At 43.8% G+C, this 25,006-nt stretch overlaps 1 protein-coding gene across 1 annotated transcript; it reads left to right on the forward strand.

Annotated features, from left to right (window-relative positions):
- Positions 1-1,583: 1,583 nt before the first annotated feature.
- Positions 1,584-16,002, forward strand: ZNRD2 (zinc ribbon domain containing 2). Its single transcript, XM_063438686.1, has 4 exons — positions 1,584-1,695; positions 6,830-6,987; positions 7,089-7,173; positions 15,206-16,002. The coding sequence occupies exons 1-4, from the start codon at positions 1,683-1,685 to the stop codon at positions 15,523-15,525; spliced, it is 576 nt and encodes a 191-aa protein (XP_063294756.1). The 5' UTR covers positions 1,584-1,682; the 3' UTR covers positions 15,526-16,002.
- Positions 16,003-25,006: the final 9,004 nt, after the last annotated feature.

Genomic DNA, 25,006 nt, shown 5'->3' on the forward strand with positions numbered 1-25,006 from the left:
ATTGGCTGTATAATGGAAAGCTAGAGCACAAAAAGAAAAACAATAAAGTAAGGAAACAATAGTGAACTGCGTTTCAAGTATTTGGAGCAGCACTGGTCACTGGCAATATATGGTTTTAACTTTTTTGTAGTTGTATAAAAGATATATAACTACATAGAAACTAAAGAGAAACAAACTAAATTGACCATCACTATAAAATGTAAAACATAACACAAGTGATTTATGGCAATCCACTGGTTTTAATTTTTTTGAGGCTTGAAGAATCAGTCCTCTGGTCAACAGGAGGTAGTAGGTAAATGGCATCGTTGGTAATCAGGCGTAACCGTTAAATAAATGTTGTTAAGGCCTACTATCGTTGCAGTGATAGTGAAACATGCAGCCAAAGCAACATCCAGGACATGTCCCTACATAATAGATTTTATTCTACATTGCTTTAATTTATTATTACTTGCTCATAATTTATTAGTAGTAGTTATTTTAAAAAGTATTTTCTTGCAAGGTTGGGGGCCATATCGCTAAGCAAAACCAATAACTTGCATTGAGAACAAATAATGTCTAAGGACCACAATCACTTTACTGGCAAGATAGATAGCCCTATATAGTCAGCTTCTGTATCTTTTATTGTTTTCTTGCAGCTGTAAATAATGAAAGAGAAAAGAAAGCAAAAGCCCATGAGCTTAGTCATTGAACAGCTATTACTGAACAGTTGCTATGTTATTTATAACTCGCGCTGGGAAAAATGTTGTATACCTGTTAAGAACAGATTAAGGGAGGAGGCAGGGAGGTACACTCTGCATTGGTACTCTATAAACAACCCATCCCACCACAGCTGCTTTACGGTTACTAAAATGTAGAACTTTCCCTGTATTTGCTTCCTATATCTGCATTGCCATGGAAAAAAGAGAGGGACCCCTCATATGATTTGAGTATTCTGGTGCATGCAAACAATGAAAACGTTTACACAGTTTCAGGATACCTTGCAGCACATTTACAAAAGCTGAGATTCCAGGTCTAGGACCTATTACTCTGTCACTATACCAATATGATCTATTCATCCTTTCTTATGTTCCTTTTTGGGTAACATAAAACTCTTACTTTTGCCTTATTCTTCACTGTCTCATAGCACACCTGAGGGCAAATAATCAACATTTAGATTCCAAAGTTATGCTATATTTTACAAATAGGAACTTGATAAATATATATGCCACAATTCTGGTATTGTTTTCTAGGCAATTATTGGTGTGTGTGTGTGTGTGTGTGGTGGGGGGGGGGGGGGGGGGGGGGGGGGGGATCATTTTGAATATTTGCAAGGGTAATTATGACAAAAAAAAATTCAAGATTGGAAAAATTCTACATAATAAAGCATAGCATATAAATTAATTTAGTACACTGGCAAAAATGTATCTAGTACTTGCATCTTACTTGTTTATTTAACATTAACACTACACTCCAGTGGGGTCCTGGACTTGTGATGACTACATCTACTTGAACTCTCTAGAACCCACTACAAAAAAAAAAAAAAAAGCTGTCAAACTGACGTCACTTCCTTGGGAGGGCGCACCCAGTTGAAGCGTTCCTTCGCCTTGCTCGGACAGCGGGGGGACCTTTTTCAGTGTAGCACAATGGATCCACTTCCGTTTTGCTAGTTTCAGTGCAATACGGTGTCCGGGTTCCTGGGCAGCATGGCACTGCAGGGTGAGAAGAATTCTTCAAAGCAGGCATATTACACATGTACACAATGCTATGCATGCAAACTGTGCTAGTAAAAAAATCACATATCCTTTAGTAATAGCTGAGCTTGCTGAATTAGCATTATGGGATATGTAGTCTTCATGAGCTGTGTCTCTAGACATATAGTAATATATGACATGCAGCCTATTTTTGTTAGGGCTAAGGTTTGCAAGATCCAGACTATGGCAGACAGATATTTAGCATATTTTATTTTTGCCTCTCTGATTCAGTCAACATGTTTGGCTTTTAGATGCCTTTTATTAACGCATTTATAGTTCATTGACCAGCGAATTGCAAAGTTATGTAAAAAATAACCTGGGTTGGAGAATTTTTCAGCATGGATTAAAACATGTAATTCCCAGTTTAGTGAATAATCATTCAGGTTTTATTAACTGAACTCTGATTTGTAGCAAATTAACATCCGAATGGCAAATGTTGGCTAAAATAGCCCAATTGTGACAATAGAGTAAAAAAATTGCCAGTTTGCTGCCATGTAGAACCTAGCAAATTTACCACTCCTGCATTGCTAACCGTTTCAAATTCTTTCAATAAAAAAATAACATTTATTTGGAAAGAGGGATGCAAAGCTAGGAAACTATTTTGTGTGTATTTGTTGTTTTTGGTATCTTTTTATGGACACCTAAAAACACCTTTTGTAAATTTACTCTATTTTAATATGTTATTTAGAGAACTTTTGAGGGAGTAAATGTTTTATATGATACACCATATCTTGCAGTACTTTAAAGGGACACTCTAGGCACCCAGACCACTTCTGCTCATTGGAGTGGTCTGGGTGCCAACTCCCACTACTCTTAACCCTGCAAGTGTAATTATTGCAGTTTTTTTATAAACTGCAATAATTACCTTGCAGGGTTAACTCCACCTCTAGTGGCTGTCTATGAGGCAGCCACTAGAGGGAACTTCCTGGTTTCTAGCACAGGAAGCCACTAGAGGGAACTTCCTGGTTTCTAGCACGCTGTGTGAGGACCTCCAGCGTCGCTCAAAACCCCATAGGAAAGCATTGAAATGATTTTTCAATGCTTTCCTATGGGGAGACGTAATGCGCATGCGCGGCATTGGCGCGCATGCGCATTAGGTCCCCTCGGCCTGTGGGCGAGATCAGTCTCGCCCACCGGCCGACGCAATGGATAGGAGGAGCGTCGCGGAGACAGCGGCGAGGGACATCGCCGCTGCCTCAGGTAAGTGACTGAAGGGTTTTTCACCCCTTCAGTAACCGGGGATTGGGGTGTGGGAGGGAGAGGGACCCTCCAGTGCCAGGAAAACGGATTGTTTTCCTGGCACTGGAGATTCCCTTTAAACACGGTCAGAAATACTGTTGAAGAACTAGCATTTTGTCATATGCAGTAAGCGTAACAAAAGTAGGTAAATCTGATCAAATAGCTAGCATGTGGGTATTTGTAAGAAACCCAAGGGTGTGTATATATATATTTTTAAATTTGCTACCAGACTATAAACATATTATATCTGTATGGGCATATCCTGTCTGCATATGCATGTGAATCCCTTTGTGTGTGTGTGTGTGTGTGGATGGGCAAGAGTGGGACTTTAGGAAGGAGTTTTCAAATTACCGTATATACTCGAGTATACATTTTTTGTGCTGAAAAACCCCAACTCGGCTTATACTCGAGTCACTGTCTGTATTATGGCAATTTACATTGAATGCAGTGTGTATGAATGCAGTGTGTGTGTATGAATGCAGTGTTTGAGTGTGTGATGCAGAGCCTTGGTGAGGGTGGGCATTTTTATTATTTTTGTATTTTATTTTAATTTATTTTTTTAATTATTTTTTTATTATTATAATAATTATATAATAATTATTAATATTTTTATTATTTTTTTCATCCTCCCCTCCGTGCTTGATACATGGCAGGGAGGGGGGCTCTCACTCCCTGGTGGTCCAGTGGCATTGGCAGTTCAGTGGGGGAGGGGGGCTGTCAGAGAGCACTTACCTCTTCGTCAGCTCCCCTCTCCTCCGCGCCGGTCCGTGCAGCTCCTCTGTCAGCTCACAGTGTAAGTCTCGCGAGAGCCGTACTATGCATTCATACACACTGCACTCATACACACACACACTGCATCACACACACTGCACTTATACACACACTGTAAATAAATATTCAATTAATATAATTTTTTTAGGATCTATTTTTATTTAGAGATTTACCAGTAGCTGCTGCATTTCTCACCCTACTCGAGTCAATACGTTTTCCCAGTTTTTTGGGGTAAAATTAGAGGCCTCGGCTTATATTCGGGTCGGCTTATACTCGAGTATATACGGTATATGTGGTGCTTAAACCCTGGGGTTTTGTTTTCTGACCCTAGTAATGCCCCTGGTTTGCACACACATAAATGTATGCCATGTATCGCTTCTACACAGGATACTGCAGGTTGCTAATGAAGTCTGTGAAGAATCCCTATAGTGTGTTCAGAGCACTCCGTTATCTTTTGGTTAAAAGAATACAGGCATGATGTTTTAAATACAAATTATTTAAAGAATTGATAGAGGCAAATCTAAATCACAGTCTCTCAACACTTCCCAACTTTGGTTAGTCTGATAGCGGGAGAGGTGACCATGTCCCCATTTACCGTGCTAAGCAACCTTTTCACCTCTAAAGGAGCTGTATCATCTCCGTACGTATGCATGGCACTTTATAGATTGTTTGTCTATCACGACAGACATCAGAGGTTCCCATACTCTCACCCCCTCTGACACTGGGAATAATTCTCCAAAGTGACTTTAGCCTTACCCCAAACACTAGCTGAGATATAGAGAAGGGAGTAAAACAAAGCGCGCGCACACTCCTGGATTTGAAAATTACTAGATTTATTATTCAGAAAAATTAAAGTTCAATGGATCGACGTTTCGACCAAAACAAGGTCTTTTTCAAGCTCAGAAGTAATTTTTCAAATCCAGGAATGCACCTTATTATTTTCTCTATATACAAATCGCTGATTTGCACCCTGGTACGTATTTTTCTATATATTGTATATAGGTAGTGTGCCAAGCCCATCTTTTGTAATATATAGATATATATATTTATTTAGCGTTACCAAGAAAAACAATGCAAGCCCACTCTGGCGCCGCACTGTCTGGGACATCACTGCAACAGGGACAGGATAATTTAAGACCTAGGCATCCTGGCACTTTACAATATTATCCAGAAAATACAATGTTCCCCACAAGTACCCTCGATAATATCTACATCCCTAGACGGGGCTAATCCACATGAACAAACTGTCCAAAAAGTGTTTGGATTGGAGGTACACAGCAAAAGTAATCCATGAGTGAAGTTCATTGGAATGCGGCAAACCTCCTATACAGCTCAGAGTTACAGGTTATCAGTGCTGATAATCAAGTAGTACTGTATTAACTCCTTTATCTCCAGACACAAAAACACACATTTTAGCAATACCCCGAAAGTACCCCTAAAACTCAAGGAAAAACACCATTATAGTCATATCTCTTGATAGCCCTGATCAGGGGGACCAACATATCTAAAAATCACCCAAGTTCAGGATTTCTATGGAAGTCTTGTTTTGACCGGTATACGAAATAAAGTCAAAATAACGAATGTAGCAATGTAGCGGTTAGTCGGTTGGTTCTGTCTATATCTATATCCCTCGTTCGGGAGCTTGCTCCCACCGAACGCCACTCTTCTCCATACAAATCCAGCTGAACATATGTAGAGTTGGAAGTCCCAGCGGTGTTCGCACCGTCGAGTGTCCGATTATAGTTCCATGCACTCGACGACCAAACAGCACTAAAGATGGCCGCTGCCACGTGTTCGCACATATGAACGACGGCCATCCAGCTAACCACTTGGAATGTTGCGGTTAGCGAGGTCAATGGGGTTAATAAACAACACACCACTGTTCTGGGTAGTCGGTTCGTTCAGTATACGAACAACATTAGTCTGATCCGTTCAGCAAGCCCCAAATACCGAACCATACAGTACAAAAGGCACGAACAAAGCCTTTTCATAGTCCTGAACCAAAGTCTAACACATGGGTCATAGTTCTGAGGCAAGCAAGCCCTCCAAGAACCAGTGGCGATGTTACTTTCGCCACAGGCAGGGCAAGCTGCGGAAAACTGGCATGGTGTGGGAAAGAATGTGAGTAAAAACACTTCTCTCGTGATCGGAGGCGTGCAGGTACCTAAACAGACACAAAAAGACAGTCACTGACACACACCCACATACTGACAGGGAGAGACACACACACACACATACTGACAGGGGAAGAGAGACACACACACTCATACTGACAGGGGAAGAGAGACACACACACACACATCCTGACAGGGGAAGAGAGACACACACACACACATCCTGACAGGGAGAGAGACACACACATTTTCCATTTTAATTTGAATCCACCCAGCCTCCCTGCCTTTGGGAGAGCTGAGTGAACTTACCCTGGGGTCCAGTGGAGCTGTTCGCTCATCCTGTGTGTGAGGGAGCAGTGATCTTCACGCGGCTCCTATCTGCTCCCTGTAGTGATGCTGGGAGCCGGAATGACGTCATATTCCAGCTCCCGGCATTATTAAACAGCAAGAGTGAGCAGAGGGGAGCCGCTTAAAGATCACTGCTCCCTCGCACGCTGCCCCAGCCGACCACAGCAATGCTCCCCAGGGCGGCCTGCTTGCTCCCTGAGCCGGCCGTCCACGCTCCTCAGGACGACCAGCCGGCTTCATTGTTCCCCCATCCTGCCTTTAGCTGAAGGGCATTCAATTCCAGGCACTAGGGCAAAATTTCTAGTCGCAATTGCGACCTGACGACTGGGATTTGTCGAGCCCTGAATGAATATTTGAAATTCCTATACTTCAAGAAATCCCTTTGTATCCATCATTCATGTTCCTCAAACTTGAATCATTCATGCTGCAAACGTTCTCATTAATTTTCGCTTTCTTTGCCCCGGTTCCAAAGCTCTATGGATTAGCTTTTTCCCGATATTCTACATTTGCCCTTCTTGTTTGGTATTTTCTCTCTTTCCTTATCATGTTAACTGCTTTTATATACCAGTCTTTATTTTCTCTCTTGTCATCTGTTTCTTCCCCCGGTTCCAATTATCGTTTTGTCAGGTGGTGGTGATGATGATGACTCCTGGTCTCCTCCATCTGAATCAGACTTGAAAATTCTGAGAGCAAGGCGGGAGCGTCAGGACCGCATCAGCCGCTTAATGGGAGATTACCTACTTAAGGGATATAAGATGCTTGGGGACAGCTGTGATACTTGTGGGGTAAGTGAATATATGGTGTGTTTAAACAGGAAAGACAAAAAATATTGATGTTGTAAGTATTTTGACCTTCTGTCTCAAAATTCCTCATATTCTGTCCACAGACTATATTATTGCAAGACAGACAGAAAAAATTGTTGTGTGTTTCTTGCCAAGAACTTGACTCTGACACAGAAAAAGATAATCCAGGTGAGAACAGGTGCCTTTTTAAACAGTTTGTTTATTTTTATTTTCATTTCCCACATGGGATTTATGATGGATTGGTTCAGTTTATCCTTACACATAATTTCATTATTCTAGCATTTTCCAAGTCTTTGAAACCACACATCATCATGGGTTTTGCTACGTGAGCATAAGTGGATACTAAATTGGGTCAGGCACTATTTTTCTTATAGAGACAAAAAGGAAAATCAATTTTGAACTGTAATATAATTAAAAGTACAGTTTATTTGTATTAAGATTGATGCCTCAATTATTAATTTAAATAAAACTCTGAGCTAATCAAATAGTCTCCCACATTCCTAGAAAATATAATAGGACAATGTAAGGTATCTGTGTGATCCATAGATAAATACGGGACTATTGTTTTTTTTTTTTCGTGTGTGTTTTACACATCATGATCTTTTATTTCACTCAAAAGAGAAATTATATTTTTCAGTTTATTATTCTTTGAATATGAGAACGACCATGATAACAAATTTTACATAGTTATGTACTAAAGTATATTTGCTATATTTGTTAACTCATACGATTTTTATTTTCTCACTCTGAACGCTGTTACTCTATTATGTGTTTGCTCTGTTGCAGGGTTTTTGCACAACTCCAGCAGGGATCTTGCCATGACCCAAAGCCAAACTATTTTTAAGGAACTTACAAAAGTTCTTTAAGAGTTGTCACCTCTTTGTCATATAAGTGCTGGTTTCACAATAAAGCAGCTTTTTTTGTAAACTGACATGGTTGCACCCTCCAAGCTGTCAATCATACAGGCAGCTTTTCCTGATCGCTTTGTGCTGGGGCTTTTCATAAAGAAGCTCTTGATGCAATACTTTTCATATAGTTACACATCTGAAAAGAGACTTGCGTCCATCAAGTTCAGCCTTCCTCACATATGTTTTTTCTGTTGATCCAAAAGAAGGCAAAAAACGCAGTCTGAAGCACTTCCAATTTTGCTACAAACTAGGAAAAAATTCCTTCTTGACCCCAAAATGGCAGTCAGATATCTCCTTGTATCAAGCAGCTATTACCCCACTAATTAAGAATTATATCCCTGTATGTTATGTTTTTGCAAGTATTTATCCAATTGCTGTTGAAGAATCTGTATGGATAAATCCCTCCCCCCCCCCCCCCCCCCCCCACACACACACACACAAAAAAACTTTTCTTTGCCTTAGATTAAATCTCCTTTCTTCCAGCCTAAACGCGTGACCTTGTGTCCTATGTATAGCCATGTTTATGAATAGATTTCCAGATAATGGTTTGTACTGCCCCGAATATATTTGTGTAATGTTATCATATCTCCTCTGAGGCACCATTTTTCCAAACTAAAGAAATTTACATTTTTTAACCTTCTTCATAACTAAAATGCTCCAATCCTTTTTGTCACTTTTGTAGCTCATCTCTGCACTTTTTCTTGTGCCCTGATATCCTTATTTAGAACAGGTACCCAAAATTGCACAGCATATTCAAAGTATGGTCTTACCAGCTATTTATAAAGAGGCAAAATTATATTTTCATCCCTAGAATTAATGCCCCTGTTTGTACATGACAAAACCTTACTGGCCTTAGCAACTGCAGATTGACATTGCATATTGCTGCCTAATTTGTTGTCTATAACAATTCCCAAATCCTTCTCATTCCCAAATCCTAATTCACTTCCATTTAATGTGTAAGTTGCTTGTGCATTCTTGACCCCGAAGTGCATAACTTTGCATTTCTCTACATTAAATTTAATCTGCCATTTTAGTGCCCAGTCCCCTAATCTATCTAAATCCCTCTGCAGAAAAGCAATATCCTGCTCACATTTTATTACTTTAAAAAGTTTTGTGTCATCTGCAAACACTAAAACATGGCTTTCAATGCCTATTTCAAGATCATTTATAAATATGTTAAATAGAAGCGGTCCCAAAACAGAACCCTGAGGGTCACCACTTTCCACTTTTGTCCAGCTTGAAAATGTACCATTAATGACAATTCGTGGTACTCTATCCATAAGGCAATGTTCTACGCAACAGCAAGAATATTCATCTAGACAAATGTCTTTTAGTTTGGAGACTAACCTATTGTGAGGAACCGTATCAAATGCCTTGGCAAAATCCAAATAGATCACATCCACTGCAACACCCTGATCTATACTTCTACTTACTTCTTCGTAGAATGCAATTAGGTTAGTTTGACATGACCTATGTTTCATAAAAACATGCTGATTATTGCTAGTAACAAAGTTGTTCCCAGTGAATTCCTGAATATTATCCCTTAATAACCCTTCAAATATTTTCCCAGTCACAGAAGTTAAGCTCACAGGTCTATAATTTCCAGGCAAGCATTTTGAACCCTTTTTAAATATCGGAACAACCTCTGCCTTTCTCTGGTACAAGACCTGAAACAAAAGAATCTTGAAAGATTAAATACAGAGGTTCACTTAATTCCCAACTAAGCTCCTTAAGTACCCGTGGGTGAATACCGTCAGGCCCTCAAGCTTTATTTACATTAATTTTCTTTAACTGCTGTAGCACCTTGTCTCGATTCATCCAATCACAAGTTTTTTGCAGCAATCATTTGCATATCTCTTGCCATAGGATCCTCATTGAAGAAAAAGTTATTTAAAATGTCTGCCTTTTCCACGTCTTCATTAACTAACAGATCCATCTTTGTTTCCAGTCTACCTACACTTTCATTCTTTAATATTTTTCACTAAGGAGTTTATGCCAGTCAATATGTTGTAGAGCTGCCCTATTCTTATTGAAATTTGCTTTTTTTTTTTTTTTTTATTATACGTTTTTGTATATCCCACGTGCTTTTGCTTTTTTGAGTTTATTTTTTAAAACACCATATTGTGATAACTATTTCCCAAATGTTCCCCTACTTGAATGTTGGTAAAAAAGATCAACATTGTTTGTTATAACGAGATCTAGACAAGCATCCTTTCTAGTTGGCTCTTGTACCAGTTGTGACATGTAGGTGTCATTTAACACATTCAAAAACCTGATTCCCCTTGCTGGAGTACTAGTCCCTTTATCCCAATTTATGTCCGGGTAATTAAAATCTCCAAGAATTAACGTGTTACCCAGATTTGCAGCTTTCCCAATCTGTTTTTCCTCAATTATATCTACATTAGGTGGTTTATAACATATGCCAACCAATAATTGTTTGCCCCAAGCAGATATCTACCCATAAAGCTTCCGCATTATCCTTGTCACACTCCACATGCCTAAGATTTGACTTTAACTCATGGTTGACATACTAACATACCCCACCACCTTCCTTGTTTTTCCTATCCTTCCTATATAACGTGTACCCATTTAAGTTAACTGCCCACTCATGTGTCTCATCCCACCATGTTTCTGTTATGCCTGTTGTATCACATTGCTTAGTGTATGCAATTGCCTCTAGTTTCCCAATTTTGTTATTTAGGCTTCTTGCATTAGTAAGCATACATTTAATGTAATCATGAGTCATTTGTACTTTTTGTGTGATTTTTTATCAATATTGCATACCTCCTCTGTTCTGAGTTTGCCCCTCCCCCTTATACTGATATAAAAAACATCTTCTTTCTGTCCTACTGCCATTTTCTAGATTGCTATGACCCTCCCTCCTACTACAAGTTTCAAATATCCTCTAGCCATCCTATCCACCAGCACAGGAGACCCTCTTCCGTTGAGGTGCAATGCATCATGACTATACAGGTTGTACCCAAACGCAAAATCAGCCCAGTGTTCTAAAAACCCCAAACCCTCTTTCCTAATGAGTAACTACTACTGTAGTCCATTTTATTCCCCCAACTGTTAGTGTTTCGGTTGGGCCTTTACTCATTATGGCAAGGTATACACAGGTTTACACTAAGCATTACACTTTCCATGCTATACTGTTTCACGTGTAATATATGCCTGATTTACTTTCTTTTACACACAAAAAAAGTGCAGTACTTATGGCATCTACTACAGATTTTCTCTGTCACTCATATTCTTAATGTTATAGTTTAGGGATCGACCGATTATCGGTTTTACCGATATTATCGGCCGATATTCGGTATTTTCGGCAATATCGGTATCGGTAAATATAGCTACCGATATTGACGATAAATCCTCCTAGGACCGCCAGGCTCATTACAAGCCTGGCGGTCCTGGGGGGGCCGGCAGCAAGCGCTGACTTACCTTGCCAACAGCTCCTGCAGCTCCATGTCTAAATCTCGCGAGACCCGCGGCCGCAGAGCGTTGCCACGGGTTTCCATGGCAACGCTCCGCGCGGCACTAAGGGCCACGAGATTTACACTGGGGAGCTGGAGAAGCTGCTGGCAATGTAAGTCAGCGCTTGCTGACGGACCCCCCAGGACTTAACAAGCCACCGGACCACCAGGGAATACTATATCCCTCCTCCCTGGTAAGAAGCAGGGAGGGGGACTAAAAGAAACAAAAAAAAAAAACAATTTAAATATAAAATAAAAAAATAATTAACATAAACACCCCCCCCCCCCATTTTACACAAATTACATCACTACACAAACACATACAAACACACACACACACTGCATTACATACAAACACACACTACACAAACACACACTACACACACTGCATTACATACATACACACACTACACAAACACACACTACACACACTGCATTACATACATACACACACTGCATTACATACATACACACACTGCATTACATACATACACACTACACAAACACACTACACACTGCATTACATACATACACACACTACACAAACACACACTGCATTACATACATACACACACTACACAAACACACACTACACACACTGCATTACATACATACACACACTGCATTACATACATACACACTACACAAACACACTACACACTGCATTACATACATACACACACTACACAAACACACACTGCATTACATACATACACACACTACACAAACACACACTACACACACTGCATTACATACATACACACACTGCATTACATACACACTACACAAACACACTACACACTGCATTACATACATACACACACTACACAAACACACACTACACACACTGCATTACATACACACTGCATTGCATACATACACACACTACACAACCACACACACAAACTGCATTACATACATACACACTACACACTGCATTACATACATACACAATACACAAACACTGCATTACATACATACACACTACACAAACACACACACACACACACTTCATTACATACATACACACTACACAAACACACACACAAACTGCATTACATACATACACACTACACAAACACACAAACTGCATTACATACATCCACACTACACAAACACACACATACTGCATTACATACATACACACTACACAAACACACACACTACATTACATACATACACACTACACAAACACACTGCATTACATACACTACATAAACACACACTGCATTACATACACACACACACACTACACAAACACACACACACACTGCATTCACTTTACCCACACTACACACACACTGCATTCACTATACACACTACACAAACACACACTCTGCATTCACTATACACACTTCACAAACACACACTCTGCATTCACTATATATACACACTACACAAACACACACTGCATTCACTATACACACTACACAAATACACACTGCATCCACTACACACACAGCTCCCCTGTCTAAATACACTTTATCCACTACATGTGGCATGTATATTTTGTGCATTTACCGTTAGAAATAGTTTATTCTTTCAAAATGGTAAATGTACAGAATATCGGCAAGTTATCGGCTATCGGCGTGAAAGTTCACAGATTATCGGTATCGGCTCTAAAAAATCAATATCGGTCGATCCCTATTATAGTTAAACCAGTTTGGATAAATATAGCTGCACTGACAAAAATTAAAGAATGTAAAAAACAAAACAAAAACCATTGATGCTTGTATTACGGGCAAATAATCAAATTTTAAGCTCCTGAAATCATTCATAAATAACAGACCCATCTGTCTCATGATTTGTTATGATTTATTTAGAATCTGTTTATCTATCTATGCATATGTTGGATTTATACAGTCTGCACATTTTTACAACTTCTCATATCCTTTTGAATGACTGGCTTAGAAATACTGCCTAACACTATGTTTAACTGTTGTTAATTATACTATAATTGCAGTCTCCTTTAACCCTTTAAGACCGGAGGGCGTACTTTTACGTCCTTTTTAAAGCGGCTCTAAACGCAGCAGGGCGTAATAGTACGCCCTCCGGTTTTTCCTTACTTACTTAGCAGGGGGACTAACTGTAATGACAGTTGGTCCCCCTGCTGGCTGAAATTAAATAAAATAATGTTAAAAGTGTAAAAAAAAATATATATATATACTTAGATCATATATATATTATATATATATATGATCTAAGTGTATATACACATATACACACATACACTGTCTAGGTGTATTTTAATATTAATATATATATAATTTTATATATATATATATATATTTATTAATATCAAATTACACGTAGACTGATACTGATTAAATATATTTATAATTATTGTTATATATATATTTATATATAATGTAAAAAAATAAATATGTAAATACGTAAAAAAATAAAAAAAATTATTAAAAATAAAATATTACAAATATATAGATGTGTTTTATTTCGTTCTAACTATATTGTGATAATGTGTTAATATATATATATTTATATCAAAATACACGTAGAACGAAATAATATATATATCTATATATATAAATATATACGTATATATCACTATATATATACCTATATATAAATAAAAATATTTTAAAAAAATTATATATATATATATATATATGTGTATATATACACATGTGTATATATATATACATATATTAATTCTACACATATATTTATGTAATAATTTTACATAATTAGGTATCCTAATTAATTACAATTAGCGGGACCTGCCTGACAACCCATGCCGAAAGTATAGGGAATTTAATTTGCTAGCACTATATTTAACCCTATAACTTTCCAAGACACCATAAAACCTGTACATGGGGGGTACTGTTTTACTCGGGAGACTTCGCTGAACACAAATATTAGTGTTTCAAAACAGTAAAATGTATTACAACGATGATATCGCCAGTAAAAGTGACGTTTTCTGCATTTTTCACGCACAAACAGCACTTACACGGACGATATTATTGCTGCAATACTTTTTACTGTTTTGAAACACAAATATTTGTGTTCGGCGAAGTCTCCCGAGTACAACAGTACCCCACATGTACAGGTTTTATGGTGTTTTCAAAAGTTACAGCGTCAAATATAAGGCTTGTTTCATTTTTTTCACATTAAAATTCGCCAGATTGCTTACGTTGCCTTTGTGACCCTATGGTAGCCCAAGAATGAAAATTACCCTTATGATGGCATACCATTTGCAGTAGCAGACACCCCATTTGCAATACCTTGGGTTGTCTATTATTGCAAATGGTATGCCATTATGGGTGTAAATTTAATTCCTGGGCTACTATACAGTCTCAAAGGCAATGTAACCAATCTGGCGAATTTCAATTTCAAATGTAACGTGCTATATTTGACCCTGTAACTTTCCAAAACACCATAAAACCTGTACATAGGGGGTACTGTTTTACACGTGAGACATCGCTGAATACAAATATGTGTATTGTATTGCAGTAAAAGCAAACAGTATTTTGATATCCACAGTTAAAATGTCACGTAGAGCTAAAAAATTTAAAAAATTCTTATTTTCTCCCATTTTTTAATATTTTTTTTATATTAAATTATGTTCTATACCTAAATATTTGATGTTAAATGAAAGCCCCGTTTCCCCTGAATAAAATGATATATAATAAGGGGGGTGCATTTAATATGAAAGAGGTGAATTACGGTTGGACAGACATATAGCGCAAATGCCAGGTTTTGTTCTGTTCGCAACTTGTACATTTGGCTGCGGTCTTAAGGGGTTAAATAATTTACTTGTTCATTCATATACCTAACTCACATTTATCATTTATCTTTCAGTTCTCAACCCCCAGGCAGCTTTGTCTCAGGTGAGAGAGCATCAGCTGTCTCTTCATCCCTGCCAGGTCAACACTCCTGCTGTGGATTCCCAGGCAGCTTCCATCACAAGGCCAACTCTCAACAATATTTCCTCCATCTCTGATTCCAACCCAGTAGCCTCTGATACCATTCAGTTTTCTGAGTCTGCTCTCCTGGAAAAGATGAGATGGGCATCTCTTCAGTTACAAGAGACTCCCTCTGTGGAATACAGTGCTCAGCTGAGTGCCCTCATTGGCACATGTGCACAAAGCCTGCGCTCTCTCAGAGACCTACACCATTGAACAGTGGCAAAATATTTATGCTCTACCATTAGCTTTATTTGATTGGAGTGTCATGAGTGTTATAATGTTGTTACTTAAGTAGACAGAAGTATAAAACATATTCTACCTGAGCCGTTTAATATCTTAGTTTAGTTGGTGTCTTCATGATTGATTCTGTGTTTATTTAACACTTTGTAATTGTCATCATTCATTAATCCCTACATGGAAAGGGAGCGGTTAGAGGGATTGAATATAAAGGTGAATTTTAAATAACAACTGTACGGCTTATAAAAAAAAATATATAATGTAAATTGTAGCAAATTATACAGTTTAAAATGTTATCTGTAGATGCTGAATCAACTTGTATGAATGTGCTAAACATATAACTCAAGCTAGTTAATTGTCAAGTTCCTCTTCTAGTGAACCCTAAATGCAAATTAACAAATAGAAAACTCTTACTTGGCTTAAAAAATATTGATCATAAATAAGAAATAGAAATATCGTCATCACATTATTATAAAAGAATATGGTTGGTTTCTCCGTCACATAGGCTAAAATAAAATCCATTCTTCTAAAACATCTGGCACACTTTGAAAAACTATGATGGTTGAAATGTGTTTTATTACAATGCATTTACATTGATATACCTAATTCGTATTTGTCCAAGTTGTGCGTGCTCCCTTTGAGGAACAGGGCAGATGGATTTATATAGAGTCATTGGAAAAAGAAAGTACACCCTCTTTGAATTCGATTGTTTTACATATGACGACATAATAATTTTTCTCATTAGCAGGTCTTAAAATTGGGTAAATACAATTTCAGATGAACAACAACACATGACCTATTAAACTGTGTCATGGTTTATTTAACAAAAATAAAGCCAATATAGCGAAGCAGTGTGTGGAAAACTAAGTACAACTTATGATTCAATAGCCTGTAGAACCAACTTTAGCAGCAATAACTTGAAGTAATCATTTTCTGTATGACTTTATCAGTCTCTCACATCGTCGAGAAATTATAGCCCACTCTTCAGTTCATTAAGGTTTGCTTGCATTTGTTTAAAGACAGTTCTCTTAAGGTCACAGCATTACAATCAGGTTGAGGTCTGGACTTTGACTGGGCCATTGCAATATCTTGATTTATTTTTATTTTTTTTCTTCAGCCATTCTGTTGTAGACTTGCTGGTGTGCTTGGGATCATTGTCCTGTTGCATGACCTAATTTCGGCCAAGCTTTCGCTGTTGGACAGATGGCCACACATTTTACTCTACAATATTTGGTATACAGAGTTCATGATCAACTCAATGATTGCACGGTTCCCATGTCCTTTAACTACAAAGCAAGCCCAAATCATCACTTCACCACCACCATTAATGATAGTTGGTATAAAGTGTTTGTGCTGATATGCTTTTTTTGTAATGGACCGTTTCACTTACAAGAGGATAAAACCCAGTTTAGGCGATATCCCCCTTTCCCATAGACCAGCAGCTACTGCAAACACCAATCTCCCGGACTGCAAACTGTACAAATCATCCAACTCCCGAACTGGAAACACACAAACCCTGAAATCAGCCGAACAGGAAAAGCATACAATCCGCTTACACTCCTGGCAGGCAGCAGATTTTGCCATTTCCCCCCATCCAATTCCCCCAAAAACGAGACGACACATCGGTTTGAGGGTCAAGCAGAATCTCAGGTCTGGAACACCCAGCCTGCTTTTTATTACAGTTGTGCACATACAGGATACACCCAGGGAGAGGCATCAAACAACCAATCAAGTAACAGTACAACCCACACATCCCCTCCCATCAGATAAGCAATTGACATAATTACAAAATACAGTTTCCACACATACTCTGTAACTTTAAAACCATACATCACATTCACATAAAAATACATATCCACAATCAATCCATTCAGGGGAACAACATATTAAACATTGGCATGAATCAGACCAGGGGTTCAAAAGTTAGTAAAAGTATCTTTTGGGCCCTGGCTGGCGGCATGGCAAAATCTGGCTCAAACAGTAAAAGTAAAACATCCCCACAATGCATCATGGCTTCCTCCCTTCTGCCCTGGAGATAATTGGAGAAGTAATCCAATTATCTCCCAGGTCAAAGACAAAACTCCATTACACATGTGGGGACCTAAATACAGGATTATGTTTTAAAATATATAAAGTTACTTTTATACATTAAACACAGACATGTAACATATCCCCAGATAGCTCAGGTCTGCGTGCACATTATTAGGTGAATGGCACGCAGACCACACAAATACAGTTTAATTGCCATGGAGCCAAAGTCTTTCCCATCGTCTTTCATTATATGAATAGGCTCCATGGCATAGCTATCTGGGGGTATCACCGCTCACACAGGGCAAGTACCGAATGGCCCTGCTGTGTTTAAAGGGCCAGAATGAGTGACATGCACTCTGTTAGGGCCGAATACGTTTTGTAAAAGGGCCCAATCTCCCAGGGCCATAGTCCAAAGGCAAGAGGCGGGCAAGCAGCCCCCTCCAAGGACACGTGGCGAGGTCGGTTTCGCCACACTTCTCCCCTTTACCCCCCAGACTAACAGGGTATCTGACCTCCTGCCGGTCAGTGCCCTGGTTAGTCCAGCAACCCACCCACAAAACAGAAACAGCAGTACAGCCCACCCACAATAACTGGTTACTACACCTGGGTAGAGGAGAACTTTGTCCAGGTCCAGGTGTCTCACCACGGCTGTGTGGGGGACTGGTAGTCTGCCTTGGTGGGTTGCTGAGTGGGCAGAGACCAGCGGTACTCTGCCCTGGTGCCAGTACTACCGCGGAAGTAGCCTGGTTGTGGGAGGGAGAGACCGACTGTCTCCCCTCTGGCTACACTGCTCTGTGGCTGGGGGACAGGACCGACCGTCCCTACCCCTTGGGCTGTAAGTGCAGAGACTACGGTCCCATCTGCACAGTTGCGGGGCTCAACATCTCCCCTTGGTGGGTTAGGCTGCCGCTGGAGAGAGGGTGTAACAAGCTCCTCTCTCTGGACTGTCAACTGCCGCTGGGGAGAGGGGTTAACAGGCTCCTCTCCCTGACACTCTCTCTGCTGGTGGAGAGGGGGACCAGCTGTCTCCCCTTTCATTATTTTGTCCTGCTGCTGGGGTGTGAGACTGACGGTCTCTGCTCCCTGCAGGACACACTGCCGCTGGGGAGGAAGGACGGCACCTTCGGCTCCCTGGGTTACACACTGCCACTGGGGAGGACAGACGACACCATCAGCTCCCTGGGGTACACACTGCCGCTGGGGAGGAAGGACGGCACCTTCAGCTCCCTGGGATACACACTGCCGCTGGGGAGGAAGGATTGCACCTTCAGCTCCCTGGGGTACACACTGACGCTGGGGAGGAAGGACGGCACCTTCAGCTCCCTGGGATACACACTGCCGCTGGGGAGGAAGGATTGCACCTTCAGCTCCCTGGGGTACACACTGCCGCTGGGGAGGAAGGACGGCACCTTCAGCTCCCTCGGGTACACACTGCCGCTGGGGAGGAAGGACGGCACCTTCAGCTCCCTGGGATACACACTGCCGCTGTGGAGGAAGGATTGCACCTTCAGCTCCCTGGGGTACACACTGCCGCTGGGGAGGAAGGACGACACCTTCAGCTCCCTGGGATACAAACTGCCCTGGGGAGGAAGGACGGCACCTTCAGCTCCCTGGGATACACACTGCCGCTGGGGAGGAAGGATTGCACCATCAGCTCCCTGGGGTACACACTGCCGCTGGGGAGGAAGGACGGCACCTTCAGCTCCCTAGGATACACACTGCCGCTGGGGAGGAAGGACGGCACCTTCAGTTTCCTGGGGTACACACTGCCGCTGGGGAGGAAGGACGACACCTTCAGCTCCCTGGGATACAAACTGCCCTGGGGAGGAAGGACGGCACCTTCAGCTCCCTGGGATACACACTGCCGCTGGGGAGGAAGGATTGCACCATCAGCTCCCTGGGGTACACACTGCCGCTGGGGAGGAAGGACGGCACCTTCAGCTCCCTAGGATACACACTGCCGCTGGGGAGGAAGGACGGCACCTTCAGTTTCCTGGGATACACACTGCCGCTGGGGAGGAAGGATTGCACCTTCAGCTCCCTGGGGTACACACTGCCGCTGGGGAGGAAGGACGGCACCTTCTGCTCCCTGGGACACACACTGCCGCTGGGGAAGAAGGACGGCACCTTCAGCTCCCTGGGATACAAACTGCCCTGGGGAGGAAGGACGGCACCTTCAGCTCCCTGGGATACACACTGCCGCTGGGGAGGAAGGATTGCACCATCAGCTCCCTGGGGTACACACTGCCGCTGGGGAGGAAGGACGGCACCTTCAGCTCCCTAGGATACACACTGCCGCTGGGGAGGAAGGACGGCACCTTCAGCTCCCTGGGATACACACTGCCGCTGGGGAGGAAGGATTGCACCTTCAGCTCCCTGGGGTACACACTGCCGCTGGGGAGGAAGGACGGCACCTTCTGCTCCCTGGGACACACACTGCCGCTGGGGAAGAAGGACGGCACCTTCAGCTCCCTAGGATACACACTGCCACTGGGGAGAAAGGATTGCACCTTCAGCTCCCTGGGGTACACACTGCCTTTGGGGAGGAAGGACTACACCTTCAGCTCCCTGGCGTACACACTGCCGCTGGGGAGGAAGGACGGCACCTTCTGCTCCCTGGAACACACACTGCCGCTGGGGAGGAAGGACGGCACCTTCTGCTCCCTGGAACACACACTGCCGCTGGAGAGGAAGGACGACACCTTCGGCTCCCTGGGGTACACACTGCCGTTGGGGAGGAAGGACTGCACCTTCAGCTCCCTGGGACTTACTCTGCCGCTGGGGAGGAAGGACGACACCTTCTGCTCCCTGGGACACACACTGCCGCTGGGGAGGAAGGACTGCACCTTCAGCTCCCTGGGACTTACTCTGCCGCTGGGGAGGAAGGACGACACCTTCTGCTCCCTGGGACACACACTGCCGCTGGGGAGGAAGGACTGCACCTTCTGCTCCCTGGGACACACACTGCCGCTGGGGAAGACGGACGAAACCATCAGCTCCCCGGGTTACTCCTTTGAGTCCCCGAATCGCACTTTGCCACTGGATAAGGCGACCGATACCTTTGGCTGGATCTGCCATGAACCGCAGTTACTCGTCTACGTGGCTCCTTACCAACTGCATGAATTTCTCAGAGGGGACAAATGTAACGAGAGCCATCCACGAGGCATACTCTTTGTCAAACGCCTCCTGAGTGTAGCTGGTGCCATACTTGCTCTGCTGAAGTTGGTTCCTTGTAGATAGGGGCGCTGTACGGGTACTGGCGTTGCCCTCACTTTGTAAATCCAGGGGATGGTGTTACCTGTAGCTGTCCTTCTGGTTGTAGGAACGATCCCACCGCTACCACCAATTGTAACGGACCGTTTCACTTACAAGAGGATAAAACCCAGTTTATGCGATAATCCCCTTTTTCCTAGACCAGCAGCTACTGCAAGCACCAATCTCCCGGACTGCAAACTGTACAAATCTTCCAACTCCCGAACTGGAAACACACGAACCCTGGAATAGCTGAACAGGAAAAGCATACAATCCGCTTACACTCCTGGCAGTCAGCATACAATCCAATTCCCCCAAAAACGAGACGACACATCGGTTTGAGGGTTAAGCAGGAACTCAGGTCTGGAACACCCAGCCTGCTTTTTATTACAGTTGTGCACATACAGGACACACCCAGGGGGAGGCATAAAACAACCAATCAAGTAACAGTACAACCCACACATCCCCTCCCCTCAGATAAGCAATTAACATAATCACTACATACAGTAAAAATACAGTTTCCACACATACTCTGTAACTTTAAAACCATACATCACATTCACATAAAAATACATATCCACAATCAATCCATTCAGGGGAACAACATATTAAAAATTGGCATGAATCAGACCAGGGGTTCAAAAGTTAGTAAAAGTATCTTTTGGGCCCTGGCTGGCGGCATGGCAAAATCTGGCTCAAACAGTAAAAGTAAAACATCCCCACAATGCATCATGGCTTCCTCCCTTCTGCCCTGGAGATAATTGGAGAAGTAATCCAATTATCTCCCAGGTCAAAGACAAAACTCCATTACACATGTGGGGACCTAAATACAGGATTATGTTTTAAAATATATAAAGTTACTTTTATACATTAAACACAGACATGTAACATATCCCCAGATAGCTCAGGTCTGCGTGCACATTATTAGGTGAATGGCACGCAGACCACACAAATACAGTTTAATTGCCATGGAGCCAAAGTCTTTCCCATCGTCTTTCATTATATGAATAGGCTCCATGGCATAGCTATCTGGGGGTATCACCGCTCACACAGGGCAAGTACCGAATGGCCCTGCTGTGTTTAAAGGGCCAGAATGAGTGACATGCACTCTGTTAGGGCCGAATACGTTTTGTAAAAGGGCCCAATCTCCCAGGGCCATAGTCCAAAGGCAAGAGGCGGGCAAGCAGCCCCCTCCAAGGACACGTGGCGAGGTCGGTTTCGCCACACTTCTCCCCTTTACCCCCCAGACTAACAGGGTATCTGACCTCCTCCCGGTCAGTGCCCTGGTTAGTCCAGCAACCCACCCACAAAACAGAAACAGCAGTACAGCCCACCCACAATAACTGGTTACTACACCTGGGTAGAGGAGAACTTTGTCCAGGTCCAGGTGTCTCACCACGGCTGTGTGGGGGACTGGTAGTCTGCCTTGGTGGGTTGCTGAGTGGGCAGAGACCAGCGGTACTCTGCCCTGGTGCCAGTACTACCGCGGAAGTAGCCTGGTTGTGGGAGGGAGAGACCGACTGTCTCCCCTCTGGCTACACTGCTCTGTGGCTGGGGGACAGGACCGACCGTCCCTACCCCTTGGGCTGTAAGTGCAGAGACTACGGTCCCATCTGCACAGTTGCGGGGCTCAACATCTCCCCTTGGTGGGTTAGGCTGCCGCTGGAGAGAGGGTGTAACAAGCTCCTCTCTCTGGACTGTCAACTGCCGCTGGGGAGAGGGGTTAACAGGCTCCTCTCCCTGACACTCTCTCTGCTGGTGGAGAGGGGGACCAGCTGTCTCCCCTTTCATTATTTTGTCCTGCTGCTGGGGTGTGAGACTGACGGTCTCTGCTCCCTGCAGGACACACTGCCGCTGGGGAGGAAGGACGGCACCTTCGGCTCCCTGGGTTACACACTGCCACTGGGGAGGACAGACGACACCATCAGCTCCCTGGGGTACACACTGCCGCTGGGGAGGAAGGACGGCACCTTCAGCTCCCTGGGATACACACTGCCGCTGGGGAGGAAGGATTGCACCTTCAGCTCCCTGGGGTACACACTGACGCTGGGGAGGAAGGACGGCACCTTCAGCTCCCTGGGATACACACTGCCGCTGGGGAGGAAGGATTGCACCTTCAGCTCCCTGGGGTACACACTGCCGCTGGGGAGGAAGGACGGCACCTTCAGCTCCCTCGGGTACACACTGCCGCTGGGGAGGAAGGACGGCACCTTCAGCTCCCTGGGATACACACTGCCGCTGTGGAGGAAGGATTGCACCTTCAGCTCCCTGGGGTACACACTGCCGCTGGGGAGGAAGGACGACACCTTCAGCTCCCTGGGATACAAACTGCCCTGGGGAGGAAGGACGGCACCTTCAGCTCCCTGGGATACACACTGCCGCTGGGGAGGAAGGATTGCACCATCAGCTCCCTGGGGTACACACTGCCGCTGGGGAGGAAGGACGGCACCTTCAGCTCCCTAGGATACACACTGCCGCTGGGGAGGAAGGAAGGCACCTTCAGTTTCCTGGGATACACACTGCCGCTGGGGAGGAAGGATTGCACCTTCAGCTCCCTGGGGTACACACTGCCGCTGGGGAGGAAGGACGGCACCTTCTGCTCCCTGGGACACACACTGCCGCTGGGGAAGAAGGACGGCACCTTCAGCTCCCTGGGATACAAACTGCCCTGGGGAGGAAGGACGGCACCTTCAGCTCCCTGGGATACACACTGCCGCTGGGGAGGAAGGATTGCACCATCAGCTCCCTGGGGTACACACTGCCGCTGGGGAGGAAGGACGGCACCTTCAGCTCCCTAGGATACACACTGCCGCTGGGGAGGAAGGACGGCACCTTCAGCTCCCTGGGATACACACTGCCGCTGGGGAGGAAGGATTGCACCTTCAGCTCCCTGAGGTACACACTGCCGCTGGGGAGGAAGGACGGCACCTTCTGCTCCCTGGGACACACACTGCCGCTGGGGAAGAAGGACGGCACCTTCAGCTCCCTAGGATACACACTGCCACTGGGGAGAAAGGATTGCACCTTCAGCTCCCTGGGGTACACACTGCCTTTGGGGAGGAAGGACTACACCTTCAGCTCCCTGGCGTACACACTGCCGCTGGGGAGGAAGGACGGCACCTTCTGCTCCCTGGAACACACACTGCCGCTGGAGAGGAAGGACGACACCTTCGGCTCCCTGGGGTACACACTGCCGTTGGGGAGGAAGGACTGCACCTTCAGCTCCCTGGGACTTACTCTGCCGCTGGGGAGGAAGGACGACACCTTCTGCTCCCTGGGACACACACTGCCGCTGGGGAGGAAGGACTGCACCTTCAGCTCCCTAGGACTTACTCTGCCGCTGGGGAGGAAGGACGACACCTTCTGCTCCCTGGGACACACACTGCCGCTGGGGAGGAAGGACTGCACCTTCTGCTCCCTGGGACACACACTGCCGCTGGGGAAGACGGACGAAACCATCAGCTCCCCGGGTTACTCCTTTGAGTCCCCGAATCGCACTTTGCCACTGGATAAGGCGACCGATACCTTTGGCTGGATCTGCCATGAACCGCAGTTACTCGTCTACGTGGCTCCTTACCAACTGCATGAATTTCTCAGAGGGGACAAATGTAACGAGAGCCATCCACGAGGCATACTCTTTGTCAAACGCCTCCTGAGTGTAGCTGGGTGCCATACTTGCTCTGCTGAAGTTGGTTCCTTGTAGATAGGGGCGCTGTACGGGTACTGGCGTTGCCCTCACTTTGTAAATCCAGGGGATGGTGTTACCTGTAGCTGTCCTTCTGGTTGTAGGAACGATCCCACCGCTACCACCAATTGTAACGGACCGTTTCACTTACAAGAGGATAAAACCCAGTTTATGCGATAATCCCCTTTTTCCTAGACCAGCAGCTACTGCAAGCACCAATCTCCTGGACTGCAAACTGTACAAATCTTCCAACTCCCGAACTGGAAACACACGAACCCTGGAATAGCTGAACAGGAAAAGCATACAATCCGCTTACACTCCTGGCAGTCAGCATACAATCCAATTCCCCCAAAAACGAGACGACACATCGGTTTGAGGGTTAAGCAGGAACTCAGGTCTGGAACACCCAGCCTGCTTTTTATTACAGTTGTGCACATACAGGACACACCCAGGGGGAGGCATAAAACAACCAATCAAGTAACAGTACAA

Source organism: Pelobates fuscus, chromosome 12 (assembly GCF_036172605.1).
Source record: "Pelobates fuscus isolate aPelFus1 chromosome 12, aPelFus1.pri, whole genome shotgun sequence".
Taxonomy (NCBI): Eukaryota; Metazoa; Chordata; class Amphibia; order Anura; family Pelobatidae; genus Pelobates; species Pelobates fuscus.